At 45.3% G+C, this 25415-nt stretch overlaps 1 protein-coding gene and 1 non-coding gene across 5 annotated transcripts in view; one reads left to right on the top strand and one right to left on the bottom strand.

The window, feature by feature from the left end:
- Nucleotides 1–3545: 3545 nt before the first annotated feature.
- On the bottom strand, nt 3546–3627 carry trnal-uag. Its single transcript has one exon. It is a non-coding gene; the product is annotated as a tRNA-Leu (tRNA).
- Nucleotides 3628–17297: 13670 nt separating this feature from the next.
- Nucleotides 17298–25415, top strand: part of eef2k (eukaryotic elongation factor 2 kinase) — a 37202-nt gene continuing 29084 nt past the window's right edge. Inside the window, exons 1-3 of one of the 4 annotated variants that reach the window (XM_033040596.1) lie at nt 17298–17578; nt 20301–20567; nt 21537–21647. In XM_033040596.1, the coding sequence (XP_032896487.1) occupies nt 20355–20567; nt 21537–21647 (324 nt within the window). In that variant the 5' untranslated portion in view covers nt 17298–17578; nt 20301–20354. The remainder of the gene's footprint in view (nt 17579–20300; nt 20568–21536; nt 21648–25415) is intronic. The other 3 variants (XM_033040597.1, XM_033040598.1, XM_033040599.1) reach the window with 3 other exon arrangements.

The following is a 25415-nucleotide window of genomic DNA, read 5'->3' as shown; positions in this document are numbered from 1 at the left end:
CTTAGATAATACTTAATAAAAAAAGCTTCAGTGTGTATGTGTGTATATTCCGCGGATTGTGAATCAGAGGTGGAGTGAGAAACAGCGAGCGATTGTTGGAAATGATGATCAACCAACCTTCCTCCAATACTGTGTTTATCCAGTATTTATTTTTCCTCTTTTAGTTTAGTTTAATTTATTGTTATGTTTACCGAGGTACAGTGAAGAGCTTTTTGTCACGTGCTATCCAGTCAGCGGAAAAACGATACATGATAACAATGAAGCTTTCCACAGTGTACAGATAAAGGATAAGGGGAATAATGTTTAGTGCCAGATAAAGTCCAGTAAAGTTTGATTAAAGATAGTCCAAGGGACTCCAATGAGGTAGATGGGAGGCCAGGACCGCTCACTGAGGTGAGAGGATGGTTTTGTGGACTGGGAAGAAACTATCCCTGAATCTGGAGGGATTTCACACTTCTGTACCTCGTGCCTGATGGGAGAGGCGTGTCTGATCCACAGCGTAAAACGATCAATCTCATTGCTATTACGCATATGATCCAATAAATAATGTTGGTTGCTGTCATTAATTATTTTTTTCTCATTATTGACAGAGATTTGCTTTCGGAAAAACAAACAAAACAAGGAACAAAAGCCACTGAAGCTTAGAACCGATCTTGACCTTCCCAACACGTCCCTTCAGAGTTCCCTCACTGGTGGGAACAGATCGTGAAAGAGGGCGGGGGAACATCTACAGGTGCCGAAAATCAGAAATAAAATCAGTGTCTGAAAGCACAGCAGGTCGGGCAGCAGCTGTGGAGCGAGACACCGAGTTAATGTTTCAGCTTGAAGATGCTTCATTAGAATTGGAACTGTGAAAAGACGTGCATCTTTTGCATAACTCCTTGTTCCAGCACTTTGAGGCGTGAAAGTGCGCTGTCACCTTGTTTAATCCAACATGACTAGACAGATTCTAACCCTTCTCTCAGGAACCACTCACCCCAAGGGGTCAGAAACTCCCTCCATCTCTGGGTGGGAAGAAACTGCAGATAGACACAAAATGCTGAAGTAACTCAATGGGTCAGGCAGCATCGCTTGAGAAAATAAATAGGTGAGATCTCTGATTGGGCCCCTTCTTCAGACAGAAAGAGAGGCCAGAAGAAAATAGGGTTGGCAACAGATGACCTCAGGAAGGGTGGAGTCCATAAAGGCTCATTGTTGGCTGGGGAAGATGTGCTAACGAGAGAGATACAATAATGCGAACAGTGGAACTGGTAGGATGACTAGAGGGGGATGACTAAAGGAAGCAATGCAGAAGTAGAAATTAGAGAAATCAATGTTCATACCACTGGGTTGAATGGGCCATTATGGACCCCAAGCTTCCTGTTGCTGGCTCTGTTCTGGTCTTCTCTTTCAGTCTGAAGAAGTGTTCCTACCTGGCCATGATCTCCAGATATACTGTCTGTCCCACTGAGGTAGTCCAGCACTTTGTGTCTATCTTTGGCCATCTCTGGGGTTTACAACAAATTTGGAATGCTTTTTCTCGCTCAGTTACATGGATGATTTACCCTGATGTCTCCCACTTGTATTCCTTAATTATTGAACAGATTATATGTACGTTGTGCAAATTTTAAAAATAAAATAAAATGCACCAAGAAAATGTCTGTGTCAGTGTTTCCTTCAGCTAGAAATTCAGAAGCTTCTCTGCCCAAGTCTGCAAGAAACTGCAGTCATAGATGTAGCCAGTCCATCACGCAAAGCAACTTTGCCCCATCACCTCCATCTATGCTTCACGCTGCCTCGGGAAAGCAGCCAACATAATTAAAGATCCCTCACACCCAGGTCATTCTCTCTTGTGGATGGCAGAGTTGTAATCGTGTATAGTCTTTCCACTGACTGGATAATGCGCAGCAAAGGCTTTTCACTATGCCTCGGGGAGAATATCCAATCTTCCAATCTACCTTGTTACGACCCTTGTGCTTTTTTTAAATATGCACTTTCTCTGCAGCTGTAACACTACATTCCGTACTCTGTTTATTTTCTCTTTTAAACTGCCTGATGTACTCATGTATGGCATGACTTAAGATTGCTCGAGTGACTCAAAGGGTCGAGTAGCATCTCTTGAGAAAAGGAATTGTTTTGGGTGGAGACCCTTCTTCAGACTGAGCGTCAGGAGAGGGAAACGAGATGTAAGAAAAGGTACAGAACAAATCAGAACTGGCACTGATGACCCACAATGATTCTGAAGTCACATCAGTCTGAAGAAGGGTTTTGGCCCGAAACGTTACCCATTTCCTTCGCTCCATGGATGCTGCCTCACCTGCTGAGTTTCTCCAGCACTTTTGTCTACCTTCGATTTTCCAGCATCTGCAGTTCCTTCTTGAACACAATGATTTACTATTGGCTGTGGAAAAGGTGATAACAATGGAATACTAGCAGGACGACTAGGGTGGGGTAAGGCCGGAAAGAGAGGGAATACAAGGGTTACTTGAAATTACAAAGATCAATATTCATACAGATGGCTTGTAAGCTGCCTAAGCAAAATATGAGGTGCTGTTCCTCCAATTTGCGTGCGGCCACACTCTGACAGTGGGGGAGGCCAAGGTCAGTATGGGAATGGGAAGGGAATGCTTGGCAACTGGGAGATCGCTGAGTGCAGGTGTTCAGCGAAACGATCGCCGTTGACTTGCTTGGCAAAACGTCACCTATTTCTTTTCTCCAAAGATGCTGCCTGATCCTCTAAGTTACTCCAGCTTTTTATGTCTATCAAAGATATGACCTTTGTAGATATGCAAAGTAAAGTTTTCCACTGTATCTCACTACATGTGGCAATATTTCCCACTCTGCTGCTTCTCAATGCTACGCCCAAACCTCTTGTAGTCCTATACCACAATCTGCAGGCAACACATTTTGTGAGATAATTCCTCCATAAAACTAATTGGCAAATTTTAGATATTAAAATGCTATAATAATGTTATTTGTTGTGTATGCAGTATTATTGCTTATTATTACTAAAAGTAGAAATTATTATTAATAGTAGTAGAATTTTATCCAATAACCAATTTGTAAGTATCTAATATTGGTTACTGGCCACAAACTCTTTGAAGCACTTCCCTCTGCAAGGCGACTCCGGACTGTCAAAGCTGCCACAGACAGACATAAAAACAGCTTTTCTCCCACGAACAGTAGCTCTACTCAACCACCAAAAGTTTGTGGCCTCCTTTATCTCTGGTATTTTATTTAATTCTTCACATGTTTAAATTATAATGTTTTATTCTTAATTGTACATCATGTTGTTACCTGCGAGCAAAGCACCAAGGCAAATTCCTCGGTAGACAGAAATGCTGGAGACCCTTCTTCAGACAAGGCAAATTCCTTGTATGTATACATAATTATCTAATACAAGGTGCTGGAGGAACTCAGCGTTAACATTTAGATGTTTTGTTTTATTTTGACAACAGTGCGTTTGTACGGTTTTCTAAATGTAAAATGTCTACAAATGTTTTTAAGACAGAAATGTTAATTTTTAGAGTATGTCTTTAGAGCAGCGTTTCAAAAAGGATTCGCTGTGGCAGCGGTGGGATTCGAACCCACGCCATCGAAATGACTGGAGCCTAAATCCAGCGCCTTAGACCACTCGGCCACGCTACCGCGCTGCCATTGCCGCCGCTCGCCCGCTATTTCACCGTCGCCGCGCAGCCGTAGTCCCACCCACTTTGGTTGCCTGGCAACCGGCGACGGTGGCCGCGCCGATACGTCGTCCCTCGTCGTGAGCTTTGGTCGTGAGCAAAGATCTTTGGTCGTGAGGGGAAGGAAGAGGGGGAAAAGAGATGAGAGGAGGGGAGGTGGGAATGGAGAGGGTGAGAGGAAGGGAATGGTGAGAGGAGGGGGGTGTGAAGGAGTAAGGGAATGGGAGGGAGGGTGAGGAGGGGAAGAGAGGGGAGGGGGGCGTTCCACTGGCCTCCCCTCCACCTCCAGCGGGTTGACACCACAGCCCAACCCTGATGCCTAGTTGAGGGGAGGATGAGAATGAGGGGCAAGGGGTTGATGAGCAAAGAGGGTGATGAGTTTTAAAGGAAGGCGATAAAGATGAGAGGGGAGGAATGAATGTGAGGGGTGAGGGAAGATGAGGATGCAGAGAGTGAGGGACAAGGGGTAATGAGGAGGGCGTGAGAGGCAGTGAGGGAGTGTGAGGGGAAAAGATAAGGATGGTGGTAAAGGGGCGCGAGTGAGTGAGGGTCTATGAGAAAATGTGAAAGCCGAGGGAACTTGAGGAGTAAGGGGTGAGAGAGAGTGATAGGCGAGGGGGAAGTGAGGCAGTGTGGGGGTTGAGAGAAATTACGGTGGGGGTGGAAGAGTGTGAGGGGCAGTGAAGGGCTGTGAGGGGCCAGGGGAGATAAGAAGGGGAGTGATGGGGTGTGAGGGACCAGCGGGTGAGAAGTGAGGGATGGTGGAGAGGAGAGAGGGAAGGAACATGAGGAGGAAGGGTGAGGAGCAAGGGGGTGATGGGGTGTGAGAGGGTGAGGTAGGCATGGTGTGAGGGGCAAAGAGAAGTGAGGAAAGGTGAGGGATGAGGAATAAGAGGAGCAAGGGATGTGAGGAGTATGGGAATGTGTGGAGCGAGAGTGACAGGGTTTGAGGAGGATTTGTCTAAATTGGGCAACACCTTATTTTCCACCAGTAGCCGCAATTCTCCCATAAAGGAAACATCCTCTCCATAGCCACCTGGGCAAGGGCATTGGGCATCTTGCATGCATCCATTAGATCTGGATCAAGTCTGGTTTCACTCAAGTCAAGGAAGGTTGTGGAAGTTTCAGAGAGGGTGCAAAAAAAGGTTTTCTGGATTGCTGCCTGGGTTAGATGGGGATTAGCAATAAGGAGAGGTTGGACAGACTTGGATTGTTTGCTCTGGTCTTTTCACACAGAGTATGGATGTAGGCAGATATGATAGTGGCATTGAAGAGGTTTTTAAATAGGCCCGCGGTTATGCAGGGAATTGAGGGATATGGATCACGTGCAGACAGAGGAGATTAGTTTAATTTAGCATCATGGTTGGCACGGACATTGTGGGCCAAAAGGCCTGTTCCTATGCTCTACTGTCCTATGTTCTCGATCACCTCTCACTATAAATGCTAGTACTGTATATAAAGACTTTTCTGACCAACCTTTCCTCATAACATAATCTGCTGTTCCAGGTATCAGTCTAATAAATCTCTTCTGAACAGTTTACAGCACACTAACATCCCTTCTTAAATCAGGAGACCAATACTGTACACATTATTCCAGATGTAATCTCACCAGATGACTGAACCATGAACTCCCTCTTATATTCAACATCCCTCATGATAAACAATAACATTCTGCCAGTTTTCCGAATCACGTGCTGTAAGCGTGCAAGTCTTGTGATTCATGAACCAGTGTAACCAGGTCCCTCTGAGCTCTGCACTCACCTCATTGATAATATCAAGATTCAAGAGAGTTTATTGTCATGTGTCCCTGATAGGACAATGAGATTCTTGCTTTGTTTCAGCACAACATAACATAGTAGGTATGACTACAGAACAGACCAGTGTGTCCATAAACCATTATATAAATATATACACACATGAATAAATAAACTGATAAAGTGCAAATAACAGATAATGGGCTATTAATGTTCAAAGTTTTGGCCGATCCAAGTTTAATAGCCTGATGGCTGTGGGGAAGTAGCTATTCCTGAACCTTGTTGTTGCAGCCTTCAGGCTCCTGTACCTTCTACCTGAAGGTAGCGGGGAGATGAGTGTGTGGCCAGGATGGTGTGGGTCCTTGATGATACTGCCTGCCTTTTTGAGGCAGCGACTGCGATAAATCCCCTCGATGGAAGGGAGGTCAGAGCCGATGATGGACTGGGCAGTGTTTACTACATTTTGTAGTCTTTTCCTCTCCAGGGCGCTCAAGTTGCCGAACCAAGCCACGATGCAACCGGTCAGCATGCTCTCTACTGTGCACCTGTAGAAGTTAGAGAGAGTCCTCCTTGACAAACCGACTCTCCGTAATCTTCTCAGGAAGTAGAGGCGCTGATGTGCTTTCTTAATAATTGCATTAGTGTTCTTGGACCAGGAAAGATCTTCAGAGATGTGCACGCCCAGGAATTTGAAGCTCTTGACCCTTTCAACCATCGACCCATTGATATAAACAGGACTGTGGGACCCCATCCTACTCCTTCCAAAGTCCACAATCAGTTCCTTGGTTTTGCTAGTGTTGAGGGCCAGGTTATTGTGCTGGCACCATATGGACAGTCGCTCAATCTCTCTTCTAAACTCTGACTCATCCCCATCAGTGATACGTCCCACAACAGTGGTGTCGTCAGCGAACTTGATGATGGAGTTCGCACTATGACCGGCTACGCAGTCATGAGTATAGAGTGAGTACAGCAGGGGGCTGAGCACGCAGCCTTGAGGTGCTCCGGTGCTGAATGTTATCGAGGTTGACACATTTCCACCAATATGAACAGACTGTGGTCTGAGAATGAGGAAATCAAGGATCCAATTGCTGAGGTATGCGCAGAGATCCAGTTCTGCGAGTTTGGTAACCACCTTGGAGGGGATGATTGTATTAAATGATGTAATCAATGTAATATGCTTACATATGTAATCAATGTAATATGCTTTATTTCTCCAGCTAAAACGGTCAAATTCACATTTCCCCACACGATGACCCATTTGACAGATCTTGGCCCCATTCTGGTAAGAATTTCTCAATGCAAACAAGGTGAGAGGGGCAAAGTTTAAGATGAGAGGGGCCAAGTTTAAAGAAGACACTATAGAGGCAACACAGTGGTGCAGCTGGTAGAGCTGCTGGCTCACAGCGCCAGAGACCCGGGTTCGATCGAGTGCTGTCTGTGTGGGGTTTACCCATTCTTCCTGCAACCACGTGTGTTTTCTCCAAGCACTCTAGTTTCCTCCCACATCCGAATGTCGTGCGAGTTTGTAGGTTAATTGGCCCTCTGGAAATCACCCCTGGTGTGTAGGGAGTAGATGTGAAAGTGGGATAACATAGAACTGGTGTGAACGGGTGATGATCGATGGTCGGTGTGGACATTGGGTCGAAGGACCTGTTTCCATGCTGTAGTTCTAAACTAAACTGAGATGGTTTTATACACGGAGTATTGTGAGAGGCTGGAACACTGTGCCAGGGGAGCCACACCTGTGCTTCCTACAGAAAACACCCCATGACCAAGTCCTCTCCTGCCATAAAAAGTAATCGCTCCCAGTTCTTAGTTTAGTTTTGGCCATGAACTGCAGTCAGTTATTGGTTCCTTCCCCTGGCTCTTCTAGCTAATTGGACCTAGTCAAGGATCACTCGGATCAGCTGCCAGAGGATATGGTCAACGTTTTGTAGAAACAAGGAAGTTACTGGTTTACAAAAAGAAAGGGCAAAGTGCTGGAGTAACCTTGCAGGTCAGGCAGCATTTCTGGAGAATGTGGATAGGTGCTGTTTTGTGTTGAGACCCTTCTTCAGACTGGGGGGGCGGGAAGAAAGCTGGAAGAGATCAGTCTATCTAAAACCCCTCACTTGTATCAACCTATAATCTGCTAGGCTTTGCCCTGTCCTCTGCTCTTCCAGTTTATTTCCCCCCCATAATTTGCCAGAAGAAGGGTCCCAACCTGAAACATCGCCTATCCATGTTCTCCTGAGGTGCTTAAGAAGGAAGTGCAGATGCTGGTTTACACCAAAGATAGACATAAAATGTGTGAATATTCCTAACCTGCTGAGTTACTCCAGCACTTTGTATGGTCTACGTTTTGCTGAGGCAACTTCAGGCTGTTCACGGATGCTCATCAATCTGTGGTTGCTCATCAATCTGATGCTCATCAACCTGTGGTTGGTCATCAGAGAAACTAAGCAGAAGATATGCTTCCCCTCTTATTTTATTTGAACAGCCTTGAGGATGGAGAACCTCTTGATACGTCTCACCTGCGTGTTAGGTTAGTGGATCTCACCATGAACGTTTGGGACACAATCGGGAAGTCTATCCGGGACTGGACTGAGTTATCTGAGCCTCGATCAAGTGCATTGGCACTGGGCCTCACCTGCAGGGTTACTCATACTTGGCATCCTTTACCGCTTCACTCGGGATGCTGGAGCTGCCTTGTGCAATTCCCTCTGCCAGATTGTCCCGAGGAAGTCACGCCACCAGCAAGGGTGGGAATTGCTGTAAGCAGGATGTAGGAGCTTTTCAATCCTTGCTCTGATGAGGTGAAGCAGAGAGTTTTGGAAGTCACAAAGCTGTGAGAAAATGGCTACCAGCCACATAAATAAAAAGCTTAAATAGGTTGAAGCTGAGAGGGCCAAATTGTAAAAGAGATGTATGGGGCAAGTTTTTTTTTACACAGAGAGTGGAGAGTGGAGAGTGCCTGGAATGTATAGCCAGGGGTGGTGTTGGAGGCTGGAGAAGTTGTGGAGAAACTCAGCGGGTTAGGCGCCATCTGTGGAGGGAATGGACAGGCGATGAAGGGTCCTGACCCGAAGCTCCGCTTGTCCATTCCCTCCACAGATGCTGCCTGACCTGCTGAGTTTCTCCCGCACTTTGTGGTTTAGTCAAGAGTGTTTAATTGTAATATGTACTTGGACCATGACAGTGAGCTTCTCACTTGCTGCAGCTTCACAGGGCACACTAAATATCACAAATAACTAGACCAGCGGGATCTGGGGATTCTGATACACAAATCTCTAAGTGCTGAAGATGAATATTAATTCCATTTATAAAAAGCAATGGTTTTGCTGCTAGAGAGATAAAATTGAAAGTCGCAGAAGTTAGATAAAATTTCTAAAGAATCTTAGAGAATAAATCTTTCCCCAGAGTGTGGGAGGAATGTGGAAGTTGTCCTAACAAGGCACGATTGAGATGAACGTCACTGAATTGAAAGATTAACGTTGTCTCCCTCTCTAGGGATGCTGCTTGACCAGCTGAATATTTCCAACATCTTCTATCTTATTTTAGTTTTCACAGCATCGTTTTTCATTAAAATCCAATAGTCTGCACTGGAAGTATATGATGAAGGGGCAAAATGAAGGAGGAGGGCAGAGGGGAACAGAAATGCTGGCGCGCAGCTAAACACGTCCTCCTGCACTGTAAGTACTTTAGACAGTCGTTGCTTCTGTAACCTTCATTCTGTGGAACACTTTGATTTGTTTGTTGTCCTGCCTGTGTTTTAGCAACATATAGACCTACAGTGTTTTATTTGTATTCTGTTTGGAGTAAAAAAACACCAATTGCAGTTAGGGATTGTTTGATGGTTCAGTGGTGTTTTTATCGTCACATGTGCAGTGCAAACGCACAGTTCTTTTCTTACATACAGTTCAGTACAGAATTCCCATATCCAAGCACATCCCCGATTAGCAAGTGTACATAAATATTCCACTGATTATCTTGCTGGCTCGAAGCACATATTGTCTATTGATCCTGCATGCAAGAGGTGCCATGTTTTGGCACCATTTTCAGAGTCCAGTCCATGCTCTAGTTGTTCATGTCTGAAGAAGGGTTCCAACGCAAAATATCACCTAATCCTTTTCTGCTGAGATACTGTCTGACCTGCTGAGTTACTCCAGACCGTTTTGTCTATCTTCAGTATAAAGCAGCATCCGCAGTTCATTCCTACACAGTAGTTGTCATGAGTGGTGCCCATTCCAGGGGAGCTCCAGGCTGCTGTGGGCCTCCACCCGTCGCCTTCCTTGGAAGTGCGATTGACCTGCGAACTGACATCTCTCTCCTTGTCTGTCCACCTTTGTGCCCTGACCTTGAGGGCGTGGTAGACCAGAGCCCAGTTCTCTCTCCTCTCCTCTCCTCCCCCCCCCCCCTCCCCCGGCCTCACTCCTCGCTCGTTGCATGGCTGACTGGATGATGTTTCCGCCATTTTCCATCTACCTGTCAATTATTGGGTGATATAATAATAAATACTGCAACTTGAAAAACATGCAAATTCGTCGTTTGAAATACAGACTCCAGGACATCTGAGATTAGGACTGTTGAATGTGTGAATGTGTGAACACTGCAATATTTGAACTGGTTGCCTGGAGTTGAAATTTTTGTTTCTATGCTGAGACAATAAGCGAGTTCGGTATTCCGACTGCGCATGCCCACGTCATAGGTCACTTGCTATAACCATTCTCGGCAGCTGTGGTGCCATGTTGTGTGCAGACCTGCGTTTCGTCTGTGGTCGGGGTCGGGCCCGGGTCTCTGGCGCAGGGGGGCGCTGTTGAGTTGCTGCTATGCCGTCCATGTCCCCTCCCGGGTGTCCCGTCCCTGTCCGGGGGTGTCTCGGGTAGCTCTGGGCTTGCAGCCGATGCAGTGGGGAAGAGATGGCTCCAGCTCGGCTCTGCCTGTCCAGCCGGGTTGGCCGGCAGCCGGGCGCAGGCCTGGAGCGGTGGCGGCCCTGGACTTGCAGCCGGCGCCAGGGGAGTTGGCCAGCGGCCACTGGGTGGAACGGAGGGTGCGGCTGGCGGAGTTGGCACTTCTTCTCCGCACTGGCTGTGGGTCTGTGGATCGCTGCTCCAGGCCGGTATCCCGTCGGTCCGGATGTCTCCAGCCACCCCCCTAGCGGGGACGGTCCAGTGGCGGTACGGCAGCTCTTGTGGCGCAGGAGACCCGGGTTCGATCCTGGCTGCTGATGAGAAGCGGGTCTACATGCGTGCTGCTGCCGAGAATGTCTCTCCGCCGGTCCAGTCTCTCCCCACCCCCCATCTCCCACTCGCACCTGCCCCCTCTATCTCGTTGTTGCACCCCGCTCTCCCGCTACCTGGCACCCCCGTTCTCAGATTAAATATATTTTTACACATAAATCATGAATAAAGATAAGAATTTATACACAGTTTATACAGTCAGCGTTTCCTTCGCTTTTTCTTTATAGCGAGTGACCTTTGACAAATCCCATGATTCCTTGCGTTTTTGGAATACCAAACTCGCTTATTAAGAAGAAAACACTGTTAAATAAATGGACTCAGCTGAATTGAAAGGTCATTACCTGGGTTTAGAACATTGCTGAGCACAATGAGGTTGGGGGGGGGGCGATTTTTCTTTTGGTTTTGATTATGCCGTGGTTTCATCTGACAATGTTTTTTCCTTGAAATTAGTTCAGAAATATAGCATAGAAACTCTTCGGCCCACCTAATCCATGCCCACGTTCCATATACGTAACATCCTTTGTGCGAAGAGGTTGCCATCAGGTGCCTATTAATCTTTCCCCTCTCACCTTAAATCTATGCCCTCTAGTTCTAGTCTTCCCACAGCTTGGTGGAAAAAATGGTACATTCATCCTATATATGCCCCTCATGATTGTATACACATCTATAAGATCACCCCTCACTCTCCTCTGCTCCAAGGAATAAAGTCTACCCAATCTCTCATAGTCATACATCATGGAAACAGGCCCTTCGACCCAACTGGCCCACACTGACCAACATGTCCCATCAACACTAGTCCTACCTGCCTGCGTTTGACCAACATCCCTCTAAACCTGTCTAAATTTTTCTTAAATGTTACCTGCCTCAACTACCTCCTCCGGCAGCTCATTCCATACACCCACCACCCTTTGTGTGAAATAGTTACCCCTCAGGTTCATATTAAATCTTTCCCCTTCACCTTAAACCTACGTCCTCGTTCTCAATTCCCCTACTCTGGGCAAGAGACTCTGTGGGTCTACCTGAGCTGTACCTCTCATGATTTTGTACACTCTCCCTCTAACTCAGTCCCTCGAATCCTGGCATCATCCTTGTAAATTGTTTCTGCACTCTTTCATAATAATCATAATCATACTTTAATAGCCAAGTATGTTTTGCAACATACGAGGAATTCCAACTTAATAGTGTCAATATTGATGTGATGTTTACTCTCAGAAATGTATTTCATCATAAAGTCTGCAGTCACACAGCTAGGTGCCTGATTGCTCAGACATCCAGGCTGCGAGATCATATTTCCAAGGTTTTCACAAAGAGCTACTTTCACAGCCTCAGCACCTCCCATGGTACTTTACTGCAAGCATAGTACTGAGAGGCACAGTCATAGCTACAACAGGAGATTTGGACACAGCAGTATCCTACAGTTGGCACTAAGTGATTGAGCAGGTGATCAATTTTAATCCAGCATTATGTCAAAGGTTAAATTCAAAGTGTTGGAGGAACTCAGCAGGTCAGGCAGCCCTTATGGAAGTAAACGGATAGACGATGTTTCGGGTCCGGACCCTTCTGCAGCCTGAAGAGAGTCCGTCTGAAATGTCGCCTATCCATGTCCCTCCACAGATGCTGCCTGACCCGCTGTTCCTCCAGCACTTTGTGTTTTGCTCAAGAAATCTAGCGTCTGCCATTCCTTGTGTCTCCATTATTTCAACATTGTTGCTTAAGGAGTTAATTGCAGCAAAGTGTTTTGATGGGTGGCCTCAGATTGTGGAAGACACTTTGTAAATGAAAGAGGAACTTCAACTGAACACCGTGTGACAACGGTGCAGTTTGATAACATGCTCTTTAAATCTTCTGTTTAAAAAAAATGAGATATTTGGCCAAGCTTCCAGAATCTTACTAAGATTTTTATATCTTCAATTTATATCTGAAATGTTTATATCTTCAATTTAACGATAATTTAACATTCATTGTACCCAGCCTATTATTGCATTGTTATTGTTATTTCATATGGCATTGCTTTTTCGCCCCTAAATGTTCCATCAGCGGTGGATGTGAGAGGTTATTGCATCTTTCTATGGTGGGAGAGCTCTAAACTGTGGCCTTTCCTCACAGCTTCTGCACTGCCTGCACCACGCTTCAGTCCGCCTCTCAGAATAACCCTGTCTCCAGCATTCAGACCGCTTCATGCACTGAGAGACCAGCACGTTGAGGGCAAACCACGGTGTGTTCTTTCACCGAGCTAATGAACTTCCAGCAATTGATATTTTACCCTCTGTGTGTTTCTGGAATGAGCTAACAGAGCGCAGAATCCTGCGTTGTGTGTCTGTTTGGAACCACTGAATCTCTTTCCAGACCCTCTTGGTAAACACACAATCGGTGCAGATGGCAGTCCCATCCATATAGCAGCCAACGCGAGGACATGATCGAAGCAGGAAGCCCCTTCTCACCACAAGCCCACAGAGGGGGTGCTTGTGGCGAGTTCTGACAAACAGTTATAACAGTCTAATAACCAGGAACTGCAGATGCTGGTTTATACCAAAGAAATACACAAAATGTTGGAGTGACCGGGTCAGGCAACATCTCTGGAGAAAAGGAACAGACGCTGATTTGGTTAGTTACTGGTTATACAGTCCTTGGGGACGGGCCAAGATAATGAGTGTATTGGACGTGCATTCAGTTTTTATTTAAAAACATTTTTTTAAATTTATTAGAAGCAAATGTACAGAAATAGAACCAACGACATATAAATTTATACAGTTATTGTACAGCTTCAATTTTAACTTTTTAGCTTTTAGTTAGAGGAAAAGAAAGGGGAAAAAGCAAGAAAGAGAAACAGTGAGATGTGCAAAAATAGAACCCCTATACTACCAAAGTAGTGTAGCCAAAGAGGGAATTAAAGAAAGAAAGAAGAGAGGAATAGAGAAAAAAAAAATAGACAAATGGAAAAAGAGAGAAAAAAGTGGTGATATACCTGCCTCTCATCCCTCCCCACCCACCTCACCCAACCCGTAATTAGATTTAAATCCAAAGTTGTGTTGCACCATACTATCCTTGTAATAAATCAATGAATGGTGTCCATGTCTTGGAATAATGATCTGGTTGACCTGGTTGATCTGGTTCATTGCACCAGCTCCCAACTGTCATTCACTTCATGTATCATTCATAGAACAGTACGGAACAGAAACAGACTATTTGGTCCACATGATGCCCAGTTAATCTTCTCTGCCCCATGTGATCCATATCCCTCTATATCCATGTGCCAATTTAAAAGTATCTTAAACCACACCAGGGTTGCCAACATTGGGTGAGAGTTGGGAGTGAGAAATTGCACACTTGGCCTTGTTCCTAGCCCCTCTGCACTGACAATATATCTGGCCCACACATAAAGCCCCATATCTGATCCCCTGGACTTAACCTATTACGTTCAAGTCCACAGGTGCTTATCTAATGTGGTAATCTTTTATGGGGCACTTCATGGACCAAATTTTGTAGAACAAAATTTGCTACATCCATTGGCTTCCTTGTTATCTAACATGCTAGTTACTTTGTCAAATAAGTCATCAATTGGTTGAACACAATTTCTCATCCATAAAATTATACTCACTCAGCTGTGTAAGTATTCTGTTACCATTTCCTTCATTTTCCTAACAAACTGTCCTGGCCATTTTCACCCCCAATATTTTCAGTATTTTGCTGTCTTCCCCTCAGCTGGGACTTTTCCGAAGTGCAAAGTCCAATAACTATATATTTAAGCAATAATATTCTATTTAATGTGATCTTGAGAGTACATAATATTTTCTGCGGTATTCATAACACAACAATGATAAAAGATGTTTATCGAGTTTTATTGCCATATACTCAAGCATAGAAATATAGAAAATAGGTGCAGGAAAAGGGCATTTGGCCCTTTGAGGCAGCACTGCCATTCAATATGATCATGACTGTTCATCTAAAATCAGTACCTCTTTCCTGTTTTTCCCCCCATATCCCTTGATTTCACTAGCCCCAAGAGCTAAATGTAACTCTCTCTTGAAAACATCCAGTGAATTGGCCTCCACTGCCTTCTGTGGCAGAGAATTCCACAGATTCACAACTCTCTGGGTGAAGAAAGTTTGTCCTCATCTCAGTCCTAAATGGCCTACCCCTTATTCTTAAACTGTGTGACCCCTGGTTCTGAACGCCCCCAACATCGGGAACATTTTTCCTGCAGTTACAGTAAGTGAAAATCTAGCAGGCAAGCAGGATGCTTTCTCCAACCACTTCCATTTGAAGGCCGCTATCTTCCACCGCTTCTACCCAGTGCTTGGTACCTACTTCCAGCGGCCACTGGTTGTCCTCCAGGATGCACCGAGCCTAGTCCATGCCAGTCACCAGGGTGAATTCGGCACAGAGACTCTCACGGCAGCGGCACAACGCTTCCGACGCCTCCGATGGTCTGGGACTCTTGCACTGAGGCTGCTCCATGGCCGGAGCTGCAGCGAGCGACTCACCAGCCCGGCAAACATTCGCCAGCCCCGGCTCCCCGTCCGCATCTGCACCCGCCACTGCTTCTGCTTCCATCCCTCCCTCCGCCCCGGCTCTCCAACACCCGCGGCCCTTGCAGTTTATATTAGTATTGAAATTCTCTTTGACTATAGAATTTCTCACAACAGAGCGTGAGAAATTCTGTGATCAGCGTGAGAGCGTGAGAATTTGGCAAAATGTGTGAGTTTCACACTCAATGCGTGAGAGTTGGCAGCTCTGCACCACTATCATATCTGCCACCAGCACCTCCCCTGCCAGCACGTTCCTGATACCCACTGTCCAAACAAAACTTGCCCTGCACAACTCCTTTAAGCTTTGCCCCTCTCACCTGAAAGCTGTGCCCTCTAGTTTTTTATATTTCCACCCTGACTAAAGACTCTGCCTCTCCTAATTTTATCTACTTCTATCATGTGTTGGCTATATGGAATGAGTTGCCAGAGGAGGTTGTTGAGGGAGATCGTGTCGTCTAAGAGACATTTGGACAGGTACAAGGTTGAGGGATATGGGCCAAACGTGAGAAGGTGGGACTAGTGTAGATGGTGCAACTTGGTTGCCGTGGGCAAATTGGGCCAAAGGGCCTGTTTCCGTGCTATATGATTCTATGCCTCCCCTGAACATCGGATCAACCAGGGAAGGACAATCCCAGTTGGTCCAACATTTTTTATTTCTTTTTTTAAATTTCAAAATAGACTTTATTCAAGTAATAAATATATACAATGCGTGAACCGTGCGAAAAATTCATCCAACATTTTCGGAGGCTATAGGGGGGTTGCACGTAAGGTCACTGGGTCATAGGGCTCGACGCACGGAGCCGCTAAATCCAACTTGAAGACATCTGTCACTTCCGGTATATGTTATTAATGCTAGAAACGCGTACTTTCCTACCTGTTAAAAACCGCCAAAATGTTGAATTTTGTGCGCTGAAAAAAATTGTGGGAGTCGGGGTAAGTGTGAGAGACATGTACCCAACTTTAGAATTCCAAACGTGAAGCGAAATGAAGGTATAGAGAAGCGAGAACTGAAGGGACTACAGCAGCTAAAGTGCTTGGTAAACATTGAAAATATTGGGAATTATCACGTTTGCTCACTGTATTTCATCAAGTGAGGCATTATTTGTGTTTTTTCTTGATTCCTTTGGTATCTAAAAATTCTCAGAAGTGATAAATCTGGCTGTAAATTTTTCTTCAGATGCGTTTTCTTTTTGTATGTAAAAACCCACGAGAACCATGGGCGATTAAAAGAAATTACAGCCAGATTTATCACTTCTGAAACTTTTAGATGCCAAAGGAATCAAGAAAAAATACAAATAATGCCTTACTGTTGATGAAATGCAGTGAGCAAACGGCCAATGTTCGCCAAGCACTCTGGCTGTTGTTGTCCTTTCAGCTCTCGCTTCTATCTACCGTCATTTCTCCTCACTTTTGGAATTCTGAAGTAGGCTAAATGTCTCTCACGCTTATCCCGATTTCCATAATTATTTACAGCGCAAAAATTGACAATTTCAGCAGGTTTTAACGGGCCCGCTACGCTGGAAACATCGAGTGTAATCCATTTGGAGTAGCGTAGCAACAGTACGGGTCATGGGTCGTGACCCGACTGCCGTGAAACCTCCCTATACAAATTGTTCAATACAGTTTATACATTTTTCAAATTCCACAAAACTGTCCCCCAACCATGCCACTCATGTGGCCCCTGTCCAAGTAATAAATATATACAATGCGTGAACCGTGCGAAAAATTCATCCGACATTTTTGGAGGCTATACAAATTGGTCCAACCTCTCCCTGTACCTAAAAGCCTCTAATCCAGGCATTATTCTGCACCCTCTCCAAAGCCTCCACGTCATTCCTGTAATGTAACATCATTTGAAAACTCTCCTTTAAGGGGTTTGGATTGCAGCTTTCTCATTTTAATCTTCTTCTTGCGGATGGCGTGCTCAGCCTAAAGTTGTAGGTCAACTTGATCTATTTGTTTGTGCCCGTCGGGTTGAATGGATTAGTCGAATCAGGGTGGACCACGTGAATCTCTCACCCACCCCTCTCATTTAAATGCAAGCCGAGAGGGAAGGAGGAAGGGTTTGTAATGTGTTCTCGTTGTAGTTGTGTTACGTGCAGAGCAGCGGGCGCACACACACATAATGTACATACTGTAACGAGCCACGGGTGGGTGGATCCCTGCCCACGTGGTTGGGGAGGGGACAACTGGATGTCTATAACACGTCCTTCCTCTTCCTCTCAGTCAGCCTCAATGATCCTAGCTCCTCTAGTATCTTTGGTCAGCCTGCGAGCAAACCCCGTGTGAACCAAATATCCTATTGCTATAGGATCGTTGGTGTGAACATTGGTGTGCGGCTGTGAAGGATTTCATGCCGCTGCTCCATCTTCCTCGCCTCCAGCGTCTGATGACAGAGGGCAGGTTCTGCGGTGAGTGTGTGCCATTGTCAACACTCCTATCGCATCGCTTGGATCAATGTAATTTCCCTTTGCAGAGCCGCGGAGGTTTGCAATTGTGCACAGTCAGCTAACTTCTGTTGTGGCGAAACCTCAGGAGGAACTGTGAACAGCCAGGAGCGTTAACCATGCAAGGGGGGCGGTAGATGCATTCAGAATATCTGCAGCCGCGTTTTGCGCAAGTTGCGCTTGTTGCTTAAAACAAAAGCAAGCCCTGAAATTGTGCAAACAGATTGCAGCATTTAGCATGTGAGGATTGAAATTATGCTGGTCGTTTTACTATTAGGAACAACTCGTGACAAATATATTATGTGGCATGCTGATCGTCCTGTTTTTTTTAAACTATTGGGAGCAAGTTATCCAGAATGATTTATTTTGGATTAAACCGGAGCTTTGCCAGTTGTGACAGAGGAGGGAGGTGTGGGGGCTGTGTGGATGTAAACACATTATCTCATTGAGATTGCTGGTGAGTTGAGGGGCGGTGCTGCAAAAGCTGGCACCTTGGAGTTGAACTTGGGGCAACGCACCAAGAACTGGTGAAGTGTTTGCAAAATGGCAGTGTTTGTAGTAAAGCGAGCCCTGACTTTGTTTTTGAGAGCGATTTTGGGCAACTGCCTTGCAGCATGTGTGAGTGCCAAGAGACTGATTTTTGCAGGCTGTGTTTGTCATTCTTTTTTTTGGTGATGTAGGTGTTTCAGACAAGGTGGGTATTTATTATCCTTCCTTATTGCCCTTGGGGAGTGGGGGCAGGCTGGCTGAAATGGGGGGGAGTGGAGGGCACAGTGGCACAGCTGGTAGAGCCGCTGCCTCACAGTGGTAGGGACCCAGGTACGATCCTGACCTTGGGTGCTGTCTATGTGGAGTTTGCACGTTCTCCCGGTGACTGCGTGGGTTTCCTCCGGAGGCTCCAGTTTCCACCCACACCCTAAAGACGTGTGAGTTTGTAGGTTCATTGGCCTCTGCAAATTGCCCTGACTGTAGTAAGTGGATGAGAAAGTGGGATAACAGAGAACCAGTGTGAACGGGTGATCGGTGGTCAGCATGGACTCCATGGGCCGAAAGGCCTGTTTCCATGTTGTGTCTCATCATAATAATAAAAGTTAGGGTGGGGGAAGTGGGGCTGATATTACTGCAGGACTTATCATGATTTCTGGCTCGGGACTAAAGTAGCAGATTGGGAGCCAGTGGACAGACAGAGCAGTGAGACCTTGCAGATGGTGCTGTTCTCATGTACCCGCTGACCTTGTCCTTGGTGGTGAGGAGTTTGGCTGTGTTCTCCGAGTGGTCTCGGCAAGTAACTACAATGTGTGTTGTAAATAGTGCACATTGCAGCCACAGTGCACTGATGGTGGGGTCAGAGGTCTCACTCAAGCGGGCTGGAAGGGGGCTGCAGTAACTCAGTGGGTCAGGCAGCATCTGTAGAAGACATGGACAGGCAATATTTAGGGTCAGAACCCTTATTCAGACATTTCTTCAAAGTGGACATACTTTGAAGAGATTTTGTTGTGGAGCAGTAAAATGCAGATACAAGGAACTGCAGTCTGAAGAAGGGTCCCGACCCTTAAAGTCACCTATCCGTGTCCTCTAGGGATGCTGCCTGACCCGCTGAGTTACTCCACCACTCTGTGCCTTCTGTTGTTTGATAGCTTTGCTGTCAGCAGGAAAGCTCTAGGAAATCACTTGATGCTTGGTAATCTTTATGTCGCTGTGTGTATCCACACATGTAAGGAGTGCTTTTGTTGTTTGGTTACTCTGGCACCGTGCTTGGCAATATCACTGGTGTCTGGACCATCTCTACAGCTGTTGATCAGCCGCTGGGCACTGCTTGATGCCACCAGAGGTTCTGTGGTTGGGTTATGTGCTTGCCCTGATGGGGCCGCATGTTGCTGCCCCTCTCGTACTTGATGTTCTGTTCACTTCTCTGCACGGACACGTATCTCACGTTGGAGCCAGCTGTCGCCCCGTCTCCCTGGTTTCAGTTAATGCTTTGCAATTGGCTTGTGCTCTGGCAGGGAGAACCTGATGAAGTCACATGAAAGGGGAGGTAAAAATAAAGCTCTGCGGGGAGGGGTGGAGTGTGGCAGCAAGGCCGCACAGACCAGGCAGGACTTTGGTGGCTGTGGGTGAAATGTTATTTGAGTAAAATAAACATGAAAAAGTTGGAGACAATACTCATGCAGAACTGTAAATGGAAATATACCATGGTGTATAAATAAAGCAGAAACATTGAATCATTGAAAGATACAGCAGGAAAATAGACCCTTTGGCCCACTGAGTCCGTGCCTACCATCAAATACCCATTCGCACTTGTTCTATGTTATCCCTCTTTTTCATCCACTCCCTACACACTAAGGGGGCAATTCACAGATTCCAGTTAACCTACAAACCTGCACACCTTTGTGATGTGGGAGGAAACTGGAGCACCCGCTCGCAGGGAGAACGTGCAAACTCCATTCAGATGGTATAGAGATAGGGGTCAGCATGCAGGGGTCGGTGGGTGAAAGGGCCTGTTTCCATTCGCATCTTTCAATGATTCAGGAGTTTGAATGTTTTAGTTTATCCAGAGGGGTTCTACCAGCTGCATCACTGTTCACTGTTTTGCATATCATGTAATTTCCTTTTAAGGAAGTGCAATAAAGGAACAGAATCGATCGTGATGTGAGCGTCTGATAACTCAATTGTTTTCTGCCTTTAGGAGAACGTATTTTGCAAGACGGTTCGGTAAAGCTGGCGATATCAGCATTGGAACATGGCAGAGGAGGAGCTGATCTTTGAGATTGAAGGTGTTGACGATGGGCGTGAAAACTCAGCAGATGACAGCGATGATGAAGAGCAGTACCTTATCTGTCCCATTACGGACTATGACGACCACAATAAGACAAACCAGATTTGCAATCGTAATTACTTAAAGGGCAAATTTTGTGAAACTTCCAGCTCCCCTGTAAGGTCGTTCAACGTTAAGGTACCAAATTCAGATTCTTCCTTTTTGCATTTCGACTTATTTTCTTTTGATGACTGTGCTTTCACTTGCAAATGAAGCTTGCGGTTTTAATCAGCATTCACTGCAGTGAATGAGAGCCTTGCATGTATAGCTGCAGACACTTGGGGCACTCTAACGCACTAACTCTGGTTGTTTACAGCCTTGGTCTGTACTGACGGGGCATGCGCAGTCTTACCTGGAGATGAGAGGTCAGAGTATGTATTTTAATGAGGCTGTTATCCAGCTCTGAGTGTTTACAGATTAGCCAGGTGGTAACTACAATTCCTGTTTGAAAGTCATGCACTGTAAGATTTGTCCATGTATAATAGGACACCAGGGATATGAAAAATTAGAAAAACCTGCTGCCTTTTGATATCAAATACGTGATTTATGTGAGTGATAGTCACAGAGCTAGAGAGCACGGAAACGGGCCCTTCGGCCCAACTCGTCCATGCTGACCAAGTTGGCATACTGCGGTCGTCCCATTTACCTGCATTTGGCCCATCGCCCTCTAAACACTTGCTATCCATATTTCTGACTATTAAAGATGTAATAAAAGTCATAATGGTGCCCGCTTCTGCAGCTTCCTCTGGCAGCACGTGATGTGTGGCCGTAATTGGTGACCTGTGCTTGGTTAAAGTCCCACGTCTGAGATTCCAGTGTAAAAAAAAATCCAAAGTGATCCCGTCCATCGAGGGGAGAATTGCCCCGGATGAAACAGATCTTTATGTAAGAAACCCATAGTGAACTTCTGAAGAACAGAGGGGAGTTCTTGTGCGGTGGCCATTAATCAACATCACTGAAATGGGTGATCTGGTCACATTGATTGAGTCCAGGCCGACCATCAATCACCCGTTCACACTAGTTCTATGTTATCCCACTTTCTTATTCACTACACACTTGGGGAAATTTTATAGAGGCCAATTAACCTACCAACCTGCACATCTTTAGGATGTGGGAGGAAACCAGAGCACCCAGAGGAAGCCCACGCGGTCATTGGGAGAATGTGCAAACTCCACGCAGACGATGAATAAGATGAAGATGAATCAGTTTATTGACCAAGTATGTACACATACAATGTGTAAATTTGCATGTGTAATGTATAAATGTGTAAAGACAGCCCCTGAGGTCAGGATTGAACCTGGGTTTTTGGCGCCATGAGACAGTGTCTCTACCAGCTACGCCACTGAGTGTGCTCTGCCATATTACAGCAGCGACTGCACTTTTTCTTTGAATTGCAAAGGGACCATTGTTTGTAAAATACTTTGGAATAACTTGAAATGTCCTTTGCCTGGTCTGTTGTAATGAAAGTCTTTCCTGTCCCACTGCAGATATCAGCCCAAATGGGGCCAACCAGTTTGTTATAGGTTTGAGAATACTAAGGGTAGAGGAGGGGAATATGAGCTGTGCAAAATCATTTTTGGAGGTTTGCTGGTGAATCAATCTGCTTTGCGTCACTTTGTATGAAATCAGGACCAAATTCCCACAAGCTTGCCAGAAACATTTCAAACATTTACAGCAAAACTGAGTTTGATAAATAAGTCTCCATCTTGTGCTCAAATCTAAAGCAGTATCTTTGTTTCTTTGGAGGGGGGGGGGCAAAACCCAGAGCATTAATTCTCTACCCGTCTGACCTGCTGAGTATTTCCAGCACTTTATTTGTACTTTTGCATTTAATTACTTTAATTAAAAAGGTAATCGGCAGAGGGTCTGAGAAATGTTTTGATCAAATCAGTGTGTGGTGTCGTTAGTTTTCAGTTAACTGTTGGTGCCTTGTATCATTTCATGGAGAAAACCAAACCTCTGGTAATGCAGTCCAAATAAAGCAAAAATACATACAGGGACTTTTCCCATAATCAGAAACAGAGGTATTGTAACCGTGCCAATGACAACACTAACAGGCAATGCTTTGTTTCTAATAATAATTTTGACTTTTATATTTTAAAATGATCTTTCATGCATCCTTCAGAATCACGAGACCGTCCTAAGTCTGACATTAGCTGACGACATGCAGGAAAGTACCTATCACAATTTTAACAGATCGGTTGGTGCAATATATGTAATCATTTCTTCACTGACACCATCTTGTCACCGATCTGTTTAAATTGTGATAAGTACTTTCCTGCATGTCGTCATTAATTCTCCTTTCATTTTACTGTGTTTGAGCCACGTTTCATCTCCTTCCTTACCCCTGGATCCCAACACGGCAGAACTCTTCTCCTTGCTCCCAACCTCTCTCCACAGCCTCTCCACCTCTTGTTCCTGTGCCCATCTTAAGATTCCTCATAGACTTGGTTAATGCGTCTGTGTTACTTGTCCTAATGTCATGTTACTGTTCTGCGTAAATTGAGGTTGGAAATGCTCCAGTATAATCCTTGGAATGCTTTCCTAATGTTAAAGGAGCAGTACCAATGCAGTTTGTTTTTGAAACAGTAGAAACAAAGAATGCCAGATGCTGGTTTATCCCAAAGATAGACACAAAGTGCTGGAGTAGTTCAGCGGGTCAGGCAGCGTGTCCAGAGAAAAAGGATAGGTGATGTTTCAGGTTGGGACCCTTCTTCAGACCGGAGACCCTCCGTCCAGTCTATCTGCAGTTTGTTGTTGATACCTTCAGGGTTTGAGATCTGTTCCTGATGTCACCTATCGCTTCCTGATTTCTTGCTGTTTTGTATCAGTTTGAAAGGAATTGTGAAGGTGATTTCAACAGTTAAACATGTTGATGTTTAAACCCCAATGCAGTGGTTCTGTTTATTTTTGGGGCATGTTAGAAGAACAGCTTCTGATTTTACTCTGCGATATTTGCAGATAAAGAACAGTCAAAGGTTGTAAACGTGTTGCATGTAATAAACAGGACATCAGTGTTGATGTGAGGATTGTGCTGTGCTCTGTGTGAGATAGTGCCATTGACACAGAGAGCACCAGCTGGACTGTTACAAATGATTCTGGCAATGCTGTTTAAAAACAAAACATTTGAACAAAACGGGGTTGGTGTTTTATTAACTCTTCTCAAATTTAGATTTGACAGCGTTTGTCGTTTTAGAATTTAGAAAAGATGCATAGAAAAAGAACATAGAACAGGAACAGGTCCTTCGGCCCAACTTGTCCACTGCGACTAGCATGCCTCATCCACACTAGTCACACCTGCCTGTATTTGGCCCATAGTCCTCTAAACCTTTCCTATCCACATACCTGTCCAAATGTTTCTTAAATATTTTGATAGTACCTGCCTCAACTACCTCTTCCAGCAGCTCGTTCCATATACCCACTACCCTAGTGTAAAAAAAAGTTCTAACATTTGTCATTTTAGAACTGAGAACATAGAAAAGTATAGCACAGCAACAGGCCCTTCAGCCCACAATGTCCGTGCCGAACATGAAGCCATTAAACAAATCTCATCTGCGTGCACCTGATCTATATCCCTCCATTCCCTGCATATCCATGTGCCCGTCTAAAAGCCCCTTAAACCCCACTATCCTCCATCAACCCTGGCAGCGTGTTCCATTCACCCATCACTCTGTTTAAAAAAAAAAAATTAATAAAAATAAAAACTTGGCCCACACAGCTCCTTTAAATGTTACCACTCTCACATTAAATCCATGCTCTCTGTCTTGTTACATGTCCAAGAAAAGCTTGACTGTCTCTACCGTATCTGTGCCTGGCATAGTTTCATATACCTCTATCAGGTCTCCCTTTGGCCCCATACACTCCACAGGAAACAATCCTAGTCTCTCTTTGTAACTGTAAATATGTATATTACACAGTCTGGAGTTTAAAGTCATCTTTAATTGATACACTTAATATAGCGGCACAGCAGGCTGTTAGTTGCTAGTTCATCGTTACCGCTTCCAAGACTGCCTAGTGTAGGAAGTGGGTGTTAATATAAAGCATACAGTAAGTTGGGGTTCGTGATGCTATTTCTACTATGGTTGGTTTACATGCAATGACTAATCTACAGTAACTAATACCCTCTAGTCCGGGCAGCACTCTGGTTAACTCGTAAACCAAATATCAAATTATTTCTGAGTAGTTAGATAGTGGATTACGGGAGTTTTAGTAAACGAGGCTATGGAATCGCAATTATCACTTCATGTCGGCCGTTGTTCAAGATCAGTCCACATCAGGCCAGGAGCTGATTTTGGGTGAACCTCGCCCAGCTTCAGGCAGAGTTTGTGTGACCTCTCTCTACTGTCTGAGTGAATGTGTTGACATTTATTTATCAGATCAGTGGTTAGAAGAGAGCCAGAGCATCATTCTGCATTGTCATCTCATGCTTTGTCCTCGTTCCCTGCTTACGGCTTGTGGGGACGAGGGCTGACCTCTTGGCCAGAGTTAGTGTGTGCGCGTGTGCTCCATGCTGCGATGCAGGCAGGAAACGCATTCAGTTGTTCACAAGACAAAGGCGGGTTAGTTGGAGGAGGCAGTAAATGGTCCAATTCAATTTGAGACCACAGAACACACTGCAGACTTCCTCCGCCCAGCTGGTTTTCCTCTTTATTAATTACAGATGCTCTTGATGTGAGAATAATAACTACAAAGGCTCGAAGGTCCATGAGTACAGTCCCATTGTCTTTGTTGCACACCATCTTCTGCTGGGTGGTGGGTCTATGGACCGAGCTGCCACTGGAAGTAGTTGAGGCAGGGACCATAACAGCATTTAAAATACATTTGGACAGATTCATGGATAGAAAAGGTTTAGAGGGATATGGCCCAAACGCGGGCAGATGGGACTCATGTAGATGGGGCGTCTTGACGTGGGTAAGTTGGGCCAAAGGGCCTGTTTCCGTGTTGTATGACTCTGTAGAGTCCTTGACCTATGATAACGTTTCTTCC

The sequence above is a fragment of the Amblyraja radiata genome, chromosome 22 (assembly GCF_010909765.2).
Source record: "Amblyraja radiata isolate CabotCenter1 chromosome 22, sAmbRad1.1.pri, whole genome shotgun sequence".
NCBI lineage: Eukaryota > Metazoa > Chordata > Chondrichthyes > Rajiformes > Rajidae > Amblyraja > Amblyraja radiata.
This window is presented reverse-complemented; position numbering and strand designations above follow the sequence as displayed.